Source organism: Photinus pyralis, unplaced genomic scaffold, assembly GCF_008802855.1.
Source record: "Photinus pyralis isolate 1611_PpyrPB1 unplaced genomic scaffold, Ppyr1.3 Ppyr1.4_LG7, whole genome shotgun sequence".
NCBI lineage: Eukaryota > Metazoa > Arthropoda > Insecta > Coleoptera > Lampyridae > Photinus > Photinus pyralis.
Window position 1 is genome coordinate 38,438,477 of NW_022170738.1, and position 17,931 is coordinate 38,456,407.

Sequence of the window (17,931 nt, forward strand, 5' to 3'; positions counted from 1 at the left end):
AAAATGAGAAACTGCGATTAATCTTTGGGGTTTCCATCAATCAAGCTTTATCAAAGTACTGATCCCAAAAAAAAAGGCGCGTGTTGGACGTGGACCGATAATGAGCAGTAAAGATCGTTGGAGGTATGGTGCTCATTGCAACACCTTTAATACGAGTAAGTATCTACGTGACCGGGATCATAAGTTGACATAATGAGATTACCATAACGAAGCAAACTGCATCAGCGCGAGATATAAATATGATTGACGATAAGGAAATTATGACAGCACCTATTTTAATGAAATAAACATTGGCTAAGTGAGAACAGCTGTCCAGTATTAAGTAATATAAGCGTATGATTCCATCTTTGGTAATTACGTGTAAAAATATGTTTTTTTGAGTGGAAGATATCGAAACGGTTCGCTCTCGGTGACAGGAAGCATCATTTATAATCAATCATACATTTTCAAGTGTAAGTTCAGCGCGACTATCAGTAGGGGTCAAGAAGTGGCGGTAATTAGAAGAAATTAATTAGGACTACATGTGTGTTCATTTTAAAATGTCGTAGATTAGTTCCACATTGATTAAGATGAAGAGCGAGATTATTACAGTAGTTGCGTGCCTGACCGTATTGGTCTTTCCGAGTTTTCGTGCCGATTCCGTTAGCAGCAAGGAAGTGGAGTTGGTGAGGAAACACGTGAAAAGGCTGAAAAAGGAAGAAGGCGCGATTAAGCTTGTCGGTGGTCGAGAGGAGTACGAAGGTAATTTTCGCTTTGAAATTTGCACAGTTTAATGGTTTCGGAATTAGGTAACGTGGAGATTTTGCACAATGGAAAATGGGGTGCGATATGCGACGACGAGTGGGATGCGGCCGAAGCGGATGTCATCTGCAGGCAACTGGGTTACTCGGAAGGTGTTGGGAAACCGACCCATAATTCCCATTTTGGACCTGCTAGACGTAAATAAATTGCGTGCGACTTAAACCACAGACGTAAATTTTGTGATTTAGGTCAGTATTGGATGGATAACGTTTATTGTGATGGATCTGAGGATGAGATTACTTCTTGCAGATTCGACGGTTGGGGCTCGCACGATTGCGAAGTTAACGAGGCGGCCGGGGTGATATGTTTTCAGGAATTAAATAAAACTGAAGTGGAGAAACCCCAAATGAGAGATAACGTAATGTGAGTAGCTAAAAGTTTAATTAAAAACGCAACTAAAATGAACAAAGGCGCATATTTTTCATTTAATTTAACCCAGATCCTACGTTATTTATATTTGAGTACGTTATAGCGATTATCTTTTCAACTGACAGTTTTGCATTTTAATTTTATAAGCGGAAAATCTAGCGTTAATTTATTAAAATTTCTTCTTACTCAGATTATCTCTAAGAGATTCATATTAAATATGGAAAAATATTACTTTGCGAACGTATGGAATGCATCTCGTTCTTGTCTGGAAGTAGGAAATATGCAATAAAATGACAATGTACCATCTTACGAACGTACCAGTTTATGCTTGTTACACTACCCCCTCCTTAAAGTTTCACTTCGAGACAATTTATTGTGTGTTAGTTACGTGATCTAAAAATTCAGTTTTTTTGGAGGTATCGACATTAATTGTCCTTAGATCACCACCGTTCATCATGACCAAACAAACCATGTCTCAGTCTCCACCAATTATGTTCATTGAAACGTTACTTCATTTCAGGATAAGATTTTGAAAAGGTAAAATATTTAATTCATTCATTCAATAAACGAGTTACGCGATTTGAAAGCCTTTAATGTATAATTAGTAATTACCACCAGTAATGGAAACACGCGAGTAGCCGTAGTTTCAATTAACATTGAACTAACACACTTTATTGGAGGAACATAAAATTATTAATGTAGCACGTTTTCCAATGAAATTTTATGACCAGTAATCGTAATCAAATGTATACCTAACCTACCTTGCTAAGTGTTTCCCGAAACACAAACGAAATGTTTGTTTGGTTAGGGTAGTTTCATTTACCAATGTAATAAATTATTCTTTCCTGTTTCGGAAATCAAAAGCTTCAAAAGCTCTAGCTAAAACTTTCATCGGGCTTTAAAAAGTACTCATAGGTATATATGAAGATTTGCTGCAATATTATTTCAACAAAGACATTTGATGTATCATCCCCTCGCAATAAACGCAGAAGAGTCCACAGCAGACGTATATAACCACGAATTATCGTTTTGTGGTTACCTCATGCAAATTGCACCGCAAAATAACATGTAACAAAGCTCCATTGCAAGCTCGAAAACAGGGAAAATCTAGGTACTGGAAAATCTGAACCAGCACGTCTGTCGCACATTATTAAACCGCGTAACCTTTATAAAACAAATGGATAGAGGCTAAAGGTTTCGATAGTTTACATCAGCATTATAAGCCAACGGAAATTTGTTTTGCATAATACTGAAGCAAGTGATGTAATTGCTGTATTTCGCATATGGACTGACGTAACGTGATTGATTGATTTTAATATCTAATTTATTTTTAGTGTCTATTATTTAAATGGGGATCTTTGCAGTGTAATATACCGCAATTGCTAACGTTTAAATGAAAATGAAATTACGTTGTTTATTTTCATCTGCGCAATCACAACTTATTCAATTATGTAATTTGAGAATAGTAGATTAAGAAACAAGTACGTGAACGTTGCAAGTGCTTTCAAGACCAATTATACACGCGTTTTTTGTAGTATTTTTTATTATACCTGCAATATAATTTAAAAATAAGGGAAATAAAATGGAATCATATTGACGTTATACTCGAATACATTTCTAATTCAAGTGGACGTTTGCTTATAAAAATCACCATCTTTGTAAATAAAATGACTTCTGTACCTCCCATACTAACGTGTGGGTGGTAAAATTTTTAGATCTAATAAACTTCGTTTGACTTTATAGAGTACACTTGTTGATAACACGAACTTAGTATAGTTATTTTTTTCATACTTGTTAAAAATACTTAAAAATCGTAATTGTTTGTATTCTAACACATCGACTAATTAAAATTATTACATAGAACTCATTTTTGTACCTCAAAGTAGAAAAAATTGATGGGGTCTCTAGAAGACCCCTCTTGGTAACCTACGAAACAAAAAATGAGCCAGTATCCTAAGGGTTAAACAGAGATTCTGATGTAGGTATAATTAAAAAAAGCTACCTTTTTACAAATAAATTTGCAAAAATGCACTAAAAATATGGTGGTGGTGGATGCAATGTTAAAGAAATGGGATTTGCTTGATCTTCTTCAAACAATACAATCTTTCTGAATTGAGTTTTAAAGGCAATTTCTTAGAGCTTTTATGCTATTAATGAGAAGCTTTAAAATAAGTATGAGCCAGGAAAAATGGATATTGTTGCATTCGAATTGAATTCGAGGGGCCCTTGAAGTTAGCAGAACATAGGCGGCAGAAATTTCGGGACTAGGTGAATTGTCTAGTGCTACGTTTGCGCCGTAATAAGTTCACCAGAGCATACCATAGCCTTTTGAAAGTTATCCCAATTTTTTTGAACGCACACTTTTGTCGTCACAATGTGACAGCTAAGTGCAATGTGCTGGGCAGTAGCAATTTAAGATGGTAAGCTGTTATTGTTGCGGTATATCCAAAAAAGCACGGAAAATCGGAATTATGTTTCATGTTTAGCTTTTTTGTTACTGCATAATGTATAATTAGTACAGAGTATAGTATAGAATAAATAATTAGTGTAATTCGCAATGTCAGATTATTATATAAAGGACCTAATCGAATTTTTTTAATGTAACACCCCGTATATAATTAATCCAAAAATTTATTAGGTACTTTAAACCACAGTAGGCTATGAAACAAAAGCTAATCTAGAAACGTAACTATGGTGACATTGCAGTTTTAAAGACATTACACAATATATTTTAACAGACAAAGAGTAGAAGAAATAGTTGCAACAAGAAAGTGAATTAAAAACTTATAGAAACTTTGAACGGAATTACGATTCTTTCATGGCCTACTGTGGTTCAAAGTAATAGTAAAAATTGCATAGAAAACCAATATTACACAGGCACACTGTGTGGTGTATGCTATCCTTTTAGATTAAAATATACAGAGTGTTTCACTAAATAAATAGGATTAGGTCCGATAACTTTTTTTCCCGACTCCGTATACTTATTTTGTATATAGAATAATGAAACCTATCTTTAGCGATTCTTATTTATTTCTGACGATGCAAACGATTTGAATCACGTACTGCAGTCCGATTTAGCAGATTTGGAACCATTGGAAGCAAAAAGACTTGTATGGCGAACCTAAAAATGTGGGGTGCGAACCACCATTAACAATGCGAAAAAAGCTAGCTATTTTCACAGTTCGAAAAACCGTGGAAAACTTTACCGCTAAATTTTATTTGGAACTGGAAGGGCGTATATTGCAATAATATAACAGATATCACCTGATTAGCTCTTTTATCATTGGGAGACCCAATCTAACGAATTAGTTGACGTATTGACTAAAATTTAATCAGTTAGTGCCTCGACTACTGAAAAGAGCATTATAACATTCGAAACCATTCATTATCATGCACACAGACGGACGGACGGACTGACGGACAGAAAGTTCAATCATGAATTCGCTTTTTGTCGCTCTTTAATCAATGGTTTCAAACCAATATTATAGACAACGAGGGACAAGTCCAAATGACCAACACTTAATCAGTTGGTCCCTTGACCACTGAAAACAGAATTGGAAAATTCGAAACCGTTCGTTGGCAAAACAAGACAAATTCTTAGAGTTTTTGCGTTACGACCAATCTTTAAATAATTCATTTAGATATGCATTGTTGCATTTGAATCGAATTCGAGGTTTGAAAATGTGAGTAGAAATTAGGAGCTGTGATGAATTGGTCATGTGAAAGCTTGACTTTCTTTAAAATAGCACAACTCAACTATTTTAAGGGTCCCCTTTTTAGTTTGAGATTGCCAGACAATTTTTTAGAGCTTTTGCATTTACAGGAGAATTTAAAATATACACAATTTAGGAAAACAAGGCTTATTGCATTGGAGTTGAATTTAGTCTTTTGGTTATTTATGGAAGTGTGAGAAAAATTGATGATTTGGAAATGTAAAACCATGATTTTGATATAACTCAAATTTTTTCAGGGCTAGTTTTTTATTTAAGCCTGCGAAATAAATTTCTTTGAGCTTTCGCGTTTATGAAATGAAATTACGTTATTTATTTTCATCTGTGGAACCACAACTTAATCAGTAATTTGAGAAACAAAATAAGGACCATTCCACATAAAAAAATAGAGCTAAAAGTGTAGACCCACAATTTCTTTAAGCTTACATGTTTTTTTTTCTAATCTATGATCGAATATAGGAGTAATTTTCTTATTCGTACCCTACGCGTCGAAAAAGTTTCAATTTAAAGTTGTGTCCAAATGTGCACTCACGTTCTATGTCCTCTATTCGTCCGTGCCCTAACCACCCCTAAATTATCAATTTCAACATATCTACTGCGTTAATTTTACGTTCGATAGCCTTTAATATCTGAACCAACAAAAATCTTTCCGATTGCTTGATAGTAACAGGTGGGAACCAAATGCTTTGCCTCGACGACCACGAGAAAAATTTGATTCATTTTCTATTACCAAAGCTTTATGACCAAGAGATGTCACAAGCGTTATTTAAGGAGCAATTTCTGTTTATCTATTTATAGCTTTTGGTATAATAGTATAAGCAACACTGGATTAAATTAGTTTTTGTTCCCTTAAGAATATTAAAGCCCTCGGCAAGCCTCGGGCTTTAAACCATTCTCTCAAGAACAAAAACTCTTTTTAATCCTTTGTTGCTTAATATACTATAAAGGATCCCGGACCCCTGTCTGGCTTCATATTGTAAGACAATTTTTTAGAGCTTTTGCGTTTACGGCAGAATTTAATTACTCAATTTATGGAAAAGGTTTATTGCATTCTAACTGAATTTAATCTTTAGATTATTTATGGGAATGTGAGCAGAAATTAGGAGCTATGATGATTTGTTCAATGTTTGATTTAAAAAAAAAACTTTTTTAAGGGTCTCCTTTCTGGTCTCCTCAATTTAGGAGAACCAGCTTTATTGAATTTTAATTGAGTTTAATGTTTAGATTAATTATGGAAATGTGAACAAAAATTAGTAGTTTACATGATGTGGTCATCAGAAAGCTTGATTTTCGTTAGAATAACGCAACTCAATTTTTGTCAAGATCATTCTTTCTGATTTCAATTTGCAAGACAATTTCTTATAGTTTTTTGTTATCACAAGTTTTTAAATAATTAATTTAGGAAAACAAAATATTGTTGGATTGCAATTGAAGCCACCTTTTTATTTTGGACAATTATTTAGCTTTTGGGTTATCACAAGTTTTTAAGTAATTAATTTGGGAAAATTGGGAAATTGAGAGCATTGATGATTTAGTCACCTGAAAGCTCGATTTTCTTTAGAATAGCTCAACTGAATTTTTTAGGGTTAATCTTTCTGAGCTTGCAAGACAATTTCTTTAAGATTTTGCGTTAAAACGCTCACTTGCATACAGTAAAATTCAACCCCTACCACACTGGCAAAAATTGTAATATGAAAATTCATTTTTAATTTACCCATGGCTAGCTCAGTAATAAAAAAATGCTCTTATACTTTTTCTAGTTTGATTGAACTGTAGAACTGAATTTTTATTTACACGTTCCTTGAGCTTTTGCATTAAAACAAGTTTCTAATAATTAATATAAGAAAACAAAATATTCCTGCATTGGAATTGAATTCGATGTTTACACTATTTATGGAAATGTTAGCAGGAATTGCGAGATATTGTTTTAATGAGCGCTGATAACCATAATTTTTGAGCAATATTTAATTAATATAAATTTGAAGTAGTGGCTATGAACTCAATTAATTAATAGTGCCCTATCACCAAAAATTGACATTCAATCAGAATACCAATTGGCAACTGACAAACGATATTTTGCTGTAGATAGCAAAGAAAAAGCCATCTAACCATAATACGAATATAACGAATGTTGTTTTCCAAAGGTCCACACATAAATTCTTTATCTCTATTATTGAAGAATGGGAAACACGTAAGTTTGGGTGTAAAAGCACTTCGAACGGAGAACATATATAATAAATAAGGGTAGAATATATATAGAAACCATTTTCAGTTCTTATTCGTTAGTGGTATATGTTTCATTTCCCAGTCGTAGTCCCCTTACTTTTCCATGTAAAGGCGTAAAAAATTTATTTTGTACATTTCATTGTCACCTATCGAACCGAAATATTACACGAGAGGGTCACTTCGTAACGATCCAAGCGCATTGTAAAAGAGTAATGGATGGAACGCAACGTGAAAGAAAATGCGTTATAAAAATTGCAAAAGATGTCCCTTCCCTTAGGCGCGGTTGCAGTATAGGTTACATTTTCTATTAGAAAACCCAATGGAATTCCTAGGATTCAAAATTCCAGCGGAATACACAGGGTGGAAGATATTTAAAATTTATTTTCTGGACATGTTGAGACAACAACCTAAAACATCGGTAACCATTTGATCATGAACGACAGCGATATTCCGAATCACTGTTATATGTTATTAGAGAAAGTCGTTGCCGAACGATAACCGCTGCATAACGACATCCTTAGGCGTTAGAGGCCCCTTAATGTACCTACATAAAATAGTAAAAAAAAAGTATCGCTTTGACTTACAAGTTTTTTTCAGGGTGCGATTGCCAAGATATGTGCGGGTTCGTCTAAGAGGTGGCAGAGTTCCTAGCGAAGGTCGAGTGGAGCTAAAGACAAAAAGGGGCAACTGGGAGATAATATGCGGCGACGGTTGGTCACTACTCGAGGCGAACGTGGTGTGCCGATCACTTTCGTTGGGTTACGCCAGCGACGCCATGCAAACCAATTACTTCGGCGGCAATTTGACCGCCGCCAGCTTTTCGGGGGTGACCTGCACCGGAAGCGAGGACTCGTTGCGCCAGTGTCAGCACGACATCGGCAATAAGGGCATTTGTGTCGGACAAGAGGTGGCGGCCGTCTACTGCGTCAGCACGATGTCCGATTTGGCGGTGGACGCCGGTGAGCTGATGCGGACGGCCCATTTGCAGGACACCCAAATGTTCTTCCTACAGTGCGCCATGGAAGAAAACTGTTTGGCCTCGCACGCCTACAAAATTCAGAAGGAATCGTCGGATTGGCACCTGGAAACCAGGCGACTGTTGCGGTTCACCGCAACGATTTTAAACATTGGAACCGCCGATTTCAGACCATACCTTCCGAAAAGCATGTGGGAATGGCACATGTGCCACATGTAAGTCAACCAATCAATACTTCAATAACGCTATATTTAGAAACAAAAAACAGTTTCGTTTAAGTGCAAAAGTTCTTCGTTAATGACGCTTTTACAGTTTATTTTTGGAGAAAAAAACATGCATTTAGCCACCTCTAAAAATATCTAATCTATCATCCCCCAAAACTTTTTATTAGGAAAACAAAAGTTTTCGAGCGTTATCGTTTATTTATAATTTATATCCCCGCCATTTACAACAGAATTTCATAAAGGAGCAGATGGAACTTTATTAAATCGCGAAATAAGTTTGCCCCATTGTTATTATTATTTCGAGTGGAGACGGAATTTTTGTAACGCGAAGACAGTAGTAGGAGCTTTTTTTATTGATTGCGAATTTTTAAAAGAATGCTGAGAAACATTCAATGTAAGAATGTGGAAGGAATATATTCTCTTGTAATTTTTGATTAAATAAAGTTTGGTATTTGTCTCTTATATTACTGCAGACATTTCTTTTCGAGGATGGCTAAAAAGTCGTCCGCAATACCCGCTTCCAAACATTTTTGTGCAGTTGTGTTAGCAACTCTCTCATTTCTTAAATTGTAAACTGAGTATTTTAGATATTTTTACGTAGAATCCGTCAATCAATTTTTTGGTATTTTTTAAATTCAACGCACTGTATATCTTAACATTAATTTTTTGCATTATTTCTTCTAATTATATTGATGCAAGACAACTTATACTTTTTTTTATATGATTATAATAGATACTATATTTTTCAAAATTTTGAAAGCTTCTACCGTCAGTGATCTTTATTTATTGGTCGTAGTTACCATGGGTAAGATAAACAAAACAAACTTTCCATGAATCCATGGTCTACTATTTAAAAACCGTAAAAAATAAGGTTTTTATTTTTGGTTCATGGCTAACATAAAAAAAAATAAGCTGTGATAGGTACATACATCAATCAATGGAAACAAAGCAAAAATTTGACGTTAAGATTTACAAGCTGTAGGAACTTGGAGCCAAATCTCAAAAACGGTGGTCCAAAGTTTTTTACTAAGCCAATGGATTCTATGTAAATATATTTGAAATAGGAGTTTTTACATTCCATCTTAAACGGGCAGTGAGATATGATGAAATTGTTATACCTACAGGATGATTTATATCACAGTTGCATTTTTGAAACAGAACCGCCTGTATATTATTGCATATTTAGATTCGGGTTAGCCGCAGTGTATATTTTTTGTAATTCAACAATTCACAGTGTTCTTCAATTTTAAAAGCCTCTCAGGTATTAGTAGGCTGTTAAACATTTTAAAATTCAAATTATACAAGATTTACCCCAAGCTAGAATATAAATTTTAAGTAGGTATGTTGGTTAATAAACCCACAATCTTTCACCCAAGCAACAGCCCACTCAGTACATTGCTGAAAGTATGTACCGTCATCCTAGTTGTGTAAAACATTAAAATAATTACGAGATTCAATCGAAACGCAAATTACCCTGTATATGAAGAACTTTTCTAATTGCGGAAAGAGTTTTCATTTCAACGTTTAGAATCAATTTAATAAAAGGGATAAATCAATCACGTAATCGGTTTGCTCGCAAAATGACGGTTTTGATTTGCATAAATGAATGCGTTATGTAGTCTCGATTTGACTGTTCACATTTGAGCGTATAAATAATAAAAAAAATTATTTGAACAAATACTTCAATTAATTTCCTGAAACAAACAGTTCGTTAGGTTAATTTTTAACGAGACAGTTGTGCTAGTCCTTTTTTGTAAAATAATATAAAGCATTTAAATATTTAAATTACAGATTGCAGGATTCAGAAAGTAGCTAAGAATTAGCCTCGGGGAAATATTGAATGTAGAGATTCAGTCTTTCAGAATTACGCAAGACTAGAGAAAAATGTATGCTGCCTTGTCAAGCTTTTAAATTTTCGATTAAAAATAGTATTATAAGAGACAAGTGTATAATCAAGTCTTTAAAGCACGCGTGTTTTAAAGATCAATTATACACGTGTTTCTTATAGTATTTCTTTTTATTATACCTGCAATATAATTTAAAAAAAAGAAATAAAATGAATATTGACGTTATACTCGAATACATGTCTAATTAAGTGGCCTGTTTATTTGTAATTCCCTCGGTAATTCCATAAGCGCTATGGAAATGTCACTTGACGTTTGGTTATAAAGATCACCGTCTTTGTAAATAAAATGATTGTGGTCGTAAAAGGTCCATTCAATGAATTGTTGCAAAATCAGAAGGAAACTTTATAGGAGTCTATATAAGTCTTAAATGCATCGATAATGCTGGCATAGGTGAAGGTAATGTCAAAGATATTTAAATCTTCTATCCTTTTGCACTCATTCAAAGCTTCAACATAGTATAATAATATGTGTTATATTATGGCTTCAATCAAAGCTGCGATTAAGACATGGAACAGATTTGGCAGCATACCCTAATTTACACGCTTTTGAGAAAGCTTCAAACAAAGGATAGGTACAAGCTAAAGAAATCTTTTGCATTTGCAGAAATCGACCTGAGAAAATATTTTTTCAGTGCCAGATGTCAGCTTTGAAGTAACATTACTTAGCAATGTTTAAAGAACGTGTATTTTAAGGGCCCGATTTCGCACGCATTTGAGGGTTTAAAACGGAGGGATCACAAAAGCTCAAGAGGGTATAAGTGGATTTCTTCTTATGTGTTATGACTCCTTCTGTCTCTAAATTCAGTACAGATTTATCAGACCAAATTTAGAATTTCCCCTACAGACTTTTGAAATGGTATCCATCTAAGTCCAAATTCAGAATTTCACCTTAGGCATTAAACATACTCGTATATCAGTTATAAACGTGGCAATTTTGTGATGCTGATTTTTTTCCAATCTTGAAAATAGATTATTCTTAATCCTGGCGTGTATGCCGGCATGATATACAATTAAACTAAAAATTGTGGAAATGAAACTCGTCTTTCCTGCGTCGGCGTCGGTTAGTTTCTGTAGAGCATTGTTTGAATCATGGATTCCGCTAGTCTAGAAACTATATATCGTAGATTTGAATCATATTCAGTTATATTAATTAAGGTACCTTTAGTGTCGCACTAAAGGGATCTTAATTATAGAGTAACAAATTGCACTTCGAACCAAAATTGTCGTTTGTGTCATGCTCGACATCACAGTTTGTTATATGTTCCTCAGAGAGTAAAACATTGCGCTTTTTATTGTAATTTGAGTTTAGTTCACACAAAATAAAAACCCCATAGCCGCGCGTTAGTTGTAAACGGGAAAATCTGTAAAGGGAAATGTAATTTGGAACCATGACATCATAAATTATTGTCATTAATATATTTGAAATTTTACGGAAATTTTGTGTTTAATTTGGCGAGCAATTTAAATATTTAAAAAATCGAAAAACCATATTTACAGTAAACAAGGAGAAAAAGGTGAAGTTTTTCAATAAGGCGTTTAGATTAAGGGCTATCCGTGGTAATTTCCAAAATTTATAAGAAATAGCTATCCCACAATAAAGATTTCTATTTTAATTCAACCCTCTTATTCGGGTCCGTTAACTTAAAATGACAAATCGTATAAGTATAATGTGTTCATTTGTGCAAAGCATATCCATCCATTTGCAGAGAAACCGATTACGTAATCCACAGTCGTTTTAATGAATGGTCTTTAAACGTACCTACTCATTTGTAAAAAAAATTATTTCGTACAGCGTGTATTCAAGCCGAACGGTGGATGGCTACTTTAGCAAGCAAAGCACCTAAATTGAATCGGTGGATTTTTTACTGTTTACCGACTAAATTTGATCAGGTCCATTGTCATTGTTTGCGTTGAAAATCGACTGTAAATATGGAAAGAATGAATGTACATAATCTTATCTCAAAAGTGGAAATAACAAAGCAAATCCGGCTCTCCACCTTCTCTATGAGATATGAAATAAGTTATAGATTTCTTAGAGAATTCGTGGAGTTTCGATATCAATCTGACGATTTGCGCTTGTGGTTCAAAATTAAAATGCTTTATATTTTACAAGAAAGACTAGCATTAATTAGGTAGCAGACGAAATTATAGTTTTACATAAGAAAAACGGCGACGGTAAGGGCAGTTTTTGAAAAACTTCTGAACGTGGATATACCTAGTTTTGTAGTCATAATCCATAATTATATCCTTTAACATTCCTACTGTATGTGCCTTTTTGACTGTAGTTTCATGATATAGGTACGTAAAACCTTCTCTAGCAGACAGGTAGGTAATCTACCTTATATATCGAATGAAAATGAATGAAATTAGCTCGTTAAAAATTAACATTAACAAACTGTTTGTTTCAGGAAATTGTACTCGATAAAAATAAACGTAACAATCTGTTCGTTTCAGGAAATTAATTGAAGTTTTTGATCGAACCAATTTTGCTATTTATATGCTGAAATGTAGTCATTAAAATGACAAATCGTATTCATGTGTTCATTTATGCAAAACAAATACGTCAATTTGCAGGCAAACCATAGTCGATTTTAATGAATGGTTTCCAAAAGTCCTCATTTGTAAAAAATCATTTCGTACAGCTAAAGGGTTGAAGGCTACTTTAAGCAAGCAAAGCGGCTATTACTAGTACATCGATTGAATTGTGTGCATAACAACTTAATTATCATCGATATGGATTTTACATGTTTTGATCAGGTCTATTAGCTTGATTGTTTGCATTGAAAATCGACTGCATAAATATGAAAAGAATGACATAAGTACAGTGGAAATAGTAAACCAAATCCTGCTCTCGATTTTCTCCATTTGATACTACAGGTTTCTTACAGATTTCCTGGGGTTTCGATCATTACAAGATCATGTTGTCTTTTTGTTTGCGTTCACTTTTTTTGAGTTTAGTTTTGGTAGTTCTCTGTGATTTTTCGAGTTGAAAAACAAAATAATAATCTAGAAGCTTGTGTCACTTATAAATAAAAAATCACCAACATTTTTTTGGGACTAAAATGGCAGCTGTTTTCGTCCCTTAAAATCAGGACTAAAGTAAGCATTTTGATCAGTGAAAAAGGTACCAATTTTATCGGAAGTTGACCAACACATCGCTAATATAAATTAACTGCTCTACTTTTTACGTATTTTTCATATCTTCCACATTTATGGATTAAATTTGTCATAGATCCAAACCGAAAGTTTGTTGGATTGTGCGAGCTATTTCTAGCTTTCGAACACGCGCGCTGCTCCCCAGAAAGTACAGGGTGAACGATATGAATCGTTATATTTTCAAAAGACCACGATTTTGGTTGTAACATTTTTTTATTAATCCAAGGGAAAATGGAAAGGAAAATGGTTTTTTGCTCATTCTGAGCCGAGACCGAGCCAAAACATTTTTTTTGAATAAGGGTTGTATCATCCAAAATAGAAAAAAATCACTGTCAAATGAGCCTAATGAAAAGGTGCACTGCCATTCAATTGTTTTTCGTTACTCATTTGTTTTCTGAAATAAAAACAATTCAATGCTGCCTTATTATGGGAAATAAAATGTTAAACAACTTTCATATAGAAAAATGTTGTATACATTCCAAATTTAGCGCTATTCCATACATAACGGGCGTTTTTAATCGTTTCCACAATGCTACACTGCGTCACTGACCTCATGTCAAATGCGACTTTAATGCGACAGAGATTTGGTGATCTGATGAATTGGAGATTTCTGGTATTGGAATGATCTCCGATTCCCTTACACAGTAAAATGGTCAATTTCAACCAGTTACAGAAAACACCCACTCTTCAAATGCCTAATTATCCAAATCTTTGTCGCACTAAAGGTACCTTAATTAATATAACTGAATACTAGTATCCAGACCTCTGAAATCCATCATTAAAACAATGCTCTACAGGAACTAAACGACGCAGAAAAGAAATCCCCAAGCTTGGAAATTGTAAAACTAGAGAAGAAAGTGGAGTTTTTTTCTTCTCCAGTTTTACACATTTTTTCTAAAAGTACAATCAAAATTGCAAAATTGTCATAAGCAATAATGAAGTTTGACACATAGCAATCTAGATACGGGTATGTTTCAATTTTAAATGTCATTATTAAGATTAACGCATCAATTGTTTTTTACTTATTTGTCTACTGGCTCAAAAATTTCAGTTGCGATATTCGAAGCGAAAAGCTAATTATATGGTTTAGGATATCATTAATTTTAAAGTGGAAGTTAATTAGTTTGGTAAAATATACTGTATAATTAGTTTGGGATGACCCGAAATTACGGGGTTGCAAGAGAGAGAAGCACCGGAAAACGGCGCTTATTTAAAATCTCATCATAATCGCCAAATGTGTTCAAATTACAAAAATGCGCACGGTGTTAATTGCATCTCAAGAGTAAATGAAAATATAATCACGCTTTTTCAGTTTTAAGTGCTAATTTTTAATCTAAATGGGGCGCCCTAATTGGCCAACAGTGGAAAATAAATAAATTTTCCCGTACTCGCCCAGAAGCGGAAATCTCTGCAAACGATTATTATTTGTAAAAAAAATGCGAAGCTAATTGTATGGCAAATGAAGAGTAAAAAAGCTCGATCGCTGCGAAATTAGTTTCCCCGTAGGTAGCTATAGATTTTTGTTTGGGAAAATAAACGCGCAAATTGAAAAATATTTTGGTTATCTTTGCTCGGCTTTATTCGCAAGCGTATTTGATGACCGGTCGTTGTTTCAGAAGGCGAGTAAAATGGCAAATAAAATGAAATTGAAAAAAATGTTTTACAACGGAAAACGCCTCGCTTTATTCGCCCTAACAAATGCAGTTTTGAAATAGTCTCGGCACATGACGTGAATAATAAGCGAATTATGTTCTGATTTCAGGCACTATCACAGCATGGAGGTGTTCGCCACGTTCGACGTTTACGATTGGAATGGTGTTAAGGTGGCCGAAGGGCATAAAGCTTCCTTCTGCTTGGAGGACAACCAATGTCTTCCGGGCGTCGAGAAGCGTTATGCCTGTGCGAACTACGGAGACCAAGGGATATCAGTCAACTGCTCCGACATCTATAAGCATAACGTCGACTGTCAATGGGTGGACGTCACCGACATCGAACCTGGCGTTTACACCCTGAAGGTGGCCGTCAATCCCGAATTTAAGATAGGCGAAATGAGCTTCGAAAATAACGCGGCTGTTTGCACGTTTTATTATACGACGATGTTCGGCGCAGTCACAAATTGCACATTAACCAGGCCTTAGATTAAAAACGCCAAAAGCAATTTGTTTTCTAGGTACAGTAATTAATTTTAATATGTGTGCATGTCTTAGGTAGCTAATTGCATTATGTAAATATCCGTATGGAAATAAAGCTATAAAGCAGACAATAAAGCGTCGCGATGGTTATTTTTTATGGATTTCTAATTTGGGGTTCGTTTAAGTTGCATGTGTAAATTAATTTGCATTTTGAACAAGAACTCTACGAGGCGAAGTGTTGGGAAGTTAACAAGGAATTACGTAATGAGGGTTGTTACCCCAAGCGTCGTGCACCAGGATGCGCAACTCGTATAGAAGATCAATACAAGCACGCATCTCTGTCCGGGCTGTGCATGTGCTAGTCGGTATGAAACGGTGTCTCGTGTAGTTCACGTGGAAACCATCCTCGTGACCACGCGTCTTTCGGTGGCTAAGGACATGTGGTGCAATGACGCCACCACCGACCGCCGTGGACGAATTAGAATCGGCGGGGTCCTGGTTGGAAGAAAATCAGGATTTATTGGAAACATGGCTTCGAGAGCATGCCTCCGCTGAGCTCTTACAGCGCGTCCAGCAGGCGGTAACACCAAACGTATCGTCTACAAGAAGAACCTCGATAACGTCGGATCTTTTCCAACTTTGGTTGGCCGCTTCACCGGCGAAGAGCGATCACCAGCCCCAACATGTCCGTCCAAGGCGCAACCTTGATTCCCTGGACGATAGCGAGATTTTTATGGAACTCATCCGTGATGTTGCCAATGAGCTTGACATTGACGTCTTGTGCCATAAAATCTTTGTTAACGTTTGCTTACTCACCAACGCCGATCGCGGATCCTTATTTTTGGCTAAAGGCCCAACAAACGATCGGTACCTTGACGCGAAACTTTTCGACGTGCGGCATGACACCACCTACGAGGAAGCCATCAACCAACTCCGTTCCGAAGAGTACCGCATTCCGTTTGGGGTTGGCATCGCGGGAACGGTTGCCCAAACAAAGACCCTCATCAATATTAAGGACGCGTATAATGTATGTAAATGCCTTTTAAATAATGCACGCACGTTCTCTACCTTTTCCCTTATGAAAACTTACTTTTCCTATTCATAGCAAGCACTGATTCGTATACCTCGCTGTCACGTGATTCGTGCTCATCCCATAATTTCCGTTGCCCGTAGTATCTGTCAAACGGACCGTAGTTTTCGTAATTGCCGACAGAATCGTTCGAGGTCTCGTGAAAATTACGTTGGTCATAAACGAATGTTGGCCAACTTTAACCTACATTCTAACTTTAGTCATAAAGAAGTTACTTCTGCCACAAACTTTTTGGCGAATAAGGAAGTTTAGCTTCCTCGATATCAGTTTAGCACATCGAAAATATGACATTTTGAAAAATTTACGGTTGTTAAACGGAGAAGGGTGACTTTAATTACTCTGCCTATTTGTGACAAGTGCCTGAAACAGTCATGCGCGACACTGCATGGAGACTTGTCCAAATGTCCACCTATGCATTACCCAAAAAGATGGGCCAGATTATACTAGATTTGTGCCAGGCTGCTGTAACCTTCTATTTATATATTTTATTTTCTTCCTCAAAAAGAAGAAGAAGAACCATAACCAAATATATTGCATTTTTGCTGATTTCCTAGCAGTGTGCAAAAGGGGGTAGAATCAGGGATTGAAACGTTAAAATGAAAAAGTGCCATCTTGCCCGCACGAAGAAAACGATAGCTTTTAGCAATGGATTTGTACATTTAACCTGAAGTTAGCAATGATGGATGATTCAGCCATAAATATGCAAAAAAAGTACAGACCGTGTAATAATAGCATATTATATACCAAGGGACTAGTGTGTGTTTTCATTCCGAGGGTGCAGTTTGTTGCCCGAACACTACTTGTTTGTATAATCCTTGGCGTAGTTAAGGTAAGGTAACACATTGGCCGATTCTATTAGGTTTTGTCTCAAAGTTGCCTTAAAGGCACAGTTGGTAAAATAGGGATGGGATGGATTACGATTCATTCCACATTACTCGAAATGTTTAGTTATATTAGTGTTAGTTACTTAATTTTGTTTACCCTTTAGATGCATTTCATGTTTTGATATATCTCTTAATTTAATTATTTTTATTTCTTGTTTTTCAATGCGTTTTGCCTACTGTTCACACTGTATTTTTCTCATAAGTTTAGATTTTCTTTTCAGTTGTTTATATTATTGTGTACTCTATACATATTAATTTGTTGTCCTGTAATTGGAAATTGTTTTTTCTGTTGGACATTAAATATATTATTATTACGCTTGATGCGTATGCGGTCAACTACACCGCCTACAAAACACCTGTCCAACTACCTCAAACAAATCAAAATTGAAATTGAATTTTTATAATTTCTTCTCGTACACTTTCGGCATCTGCTACA

At 35.3% G+C, this 17,931-nt stretch overlaps 2 protein-coding genes across 5 annotated transcripts in view; both read left to right on the forward strand.

Moving 5' to 3' along the window:
* Positions 1-209: 209 nt before the first annotated feature.
* LOC116175488 (lysyl oxidase homolog 2) lies at positions 210-15,676 on the forward strand. Of its 2 annotated transcripts, none has more exons than XM_031493632.1 (6): positions 210-493; positions 549-741; positions 789-938; positions 990-1,164; positions 7,725-8,318; positions 15,152-15,676. In XM_031493632.1, exons 2-6 carry the CDS (start codon positions 570-572, stop codon positions 15,525-15,527), a joined length of 1,467 nt encoding a protein of 488 aa, XP_031349492.1. In that variant the 5' UTR covers positions 210-493; positions 549-569; the 3' UTR covers positions 15,528-15,676. The 2 variants fall into 2 exon arrangements, with proteins under 2 accessions (XP_031349492.1, XP_031349493.1); XM_031493633.1 differs by having other exon boundaries at positions 554-741.
* Positions 15,677-15,698: 22 nt separating this feature from the next.
* The window catches only part of LOC116175485 (cGMP-specific 3',5'-cyclic phosphodiesterase), a 57,988-nt gene continuing 55,755 nt past the window's right edge, over positions 15,699-17,931 (forward strand). The window contains exon 1 of one of the 3 annotated variants that reach the window (XM_031493625.1): positions 15,699-16,548. In XM_031493625.1, coding sequence (XP_031349485.1) covers positions 15,970-16,548 — 579 coding nt within the window. In that variant the 5' untranslated portion in view covers positions 15,699-15,969. The remainder of the gene's footprint in view (positions 16,549-17,931) is intronic. The other 2 variants (XM_031493626.1, XM_031493624.1) reach the window with 2 other exon arrangements.

Coding starts and splice junctions, on each gene's coding strand:
- LOC116175488 (XM_031493632.1), top strand. CDS start 570: ATGAAGAGCGAGATTATTACAGTAGTTGCGTGCCTGACCGTATTGGTC. Junction 742..788: donor TGGTCGAGAGGAGTACGAAG/GTAATTTTCGCT, acceptor TTTCGGAATTAG/GTAACGTGGAGATTTTGCAC. Junction 8,319..15,151: donor GAATGGCACATGTGCCACAT/GTAAGTCAACCA, acceptor TTCTGATTTCAG/GCACTATCACAGCATGGAGG.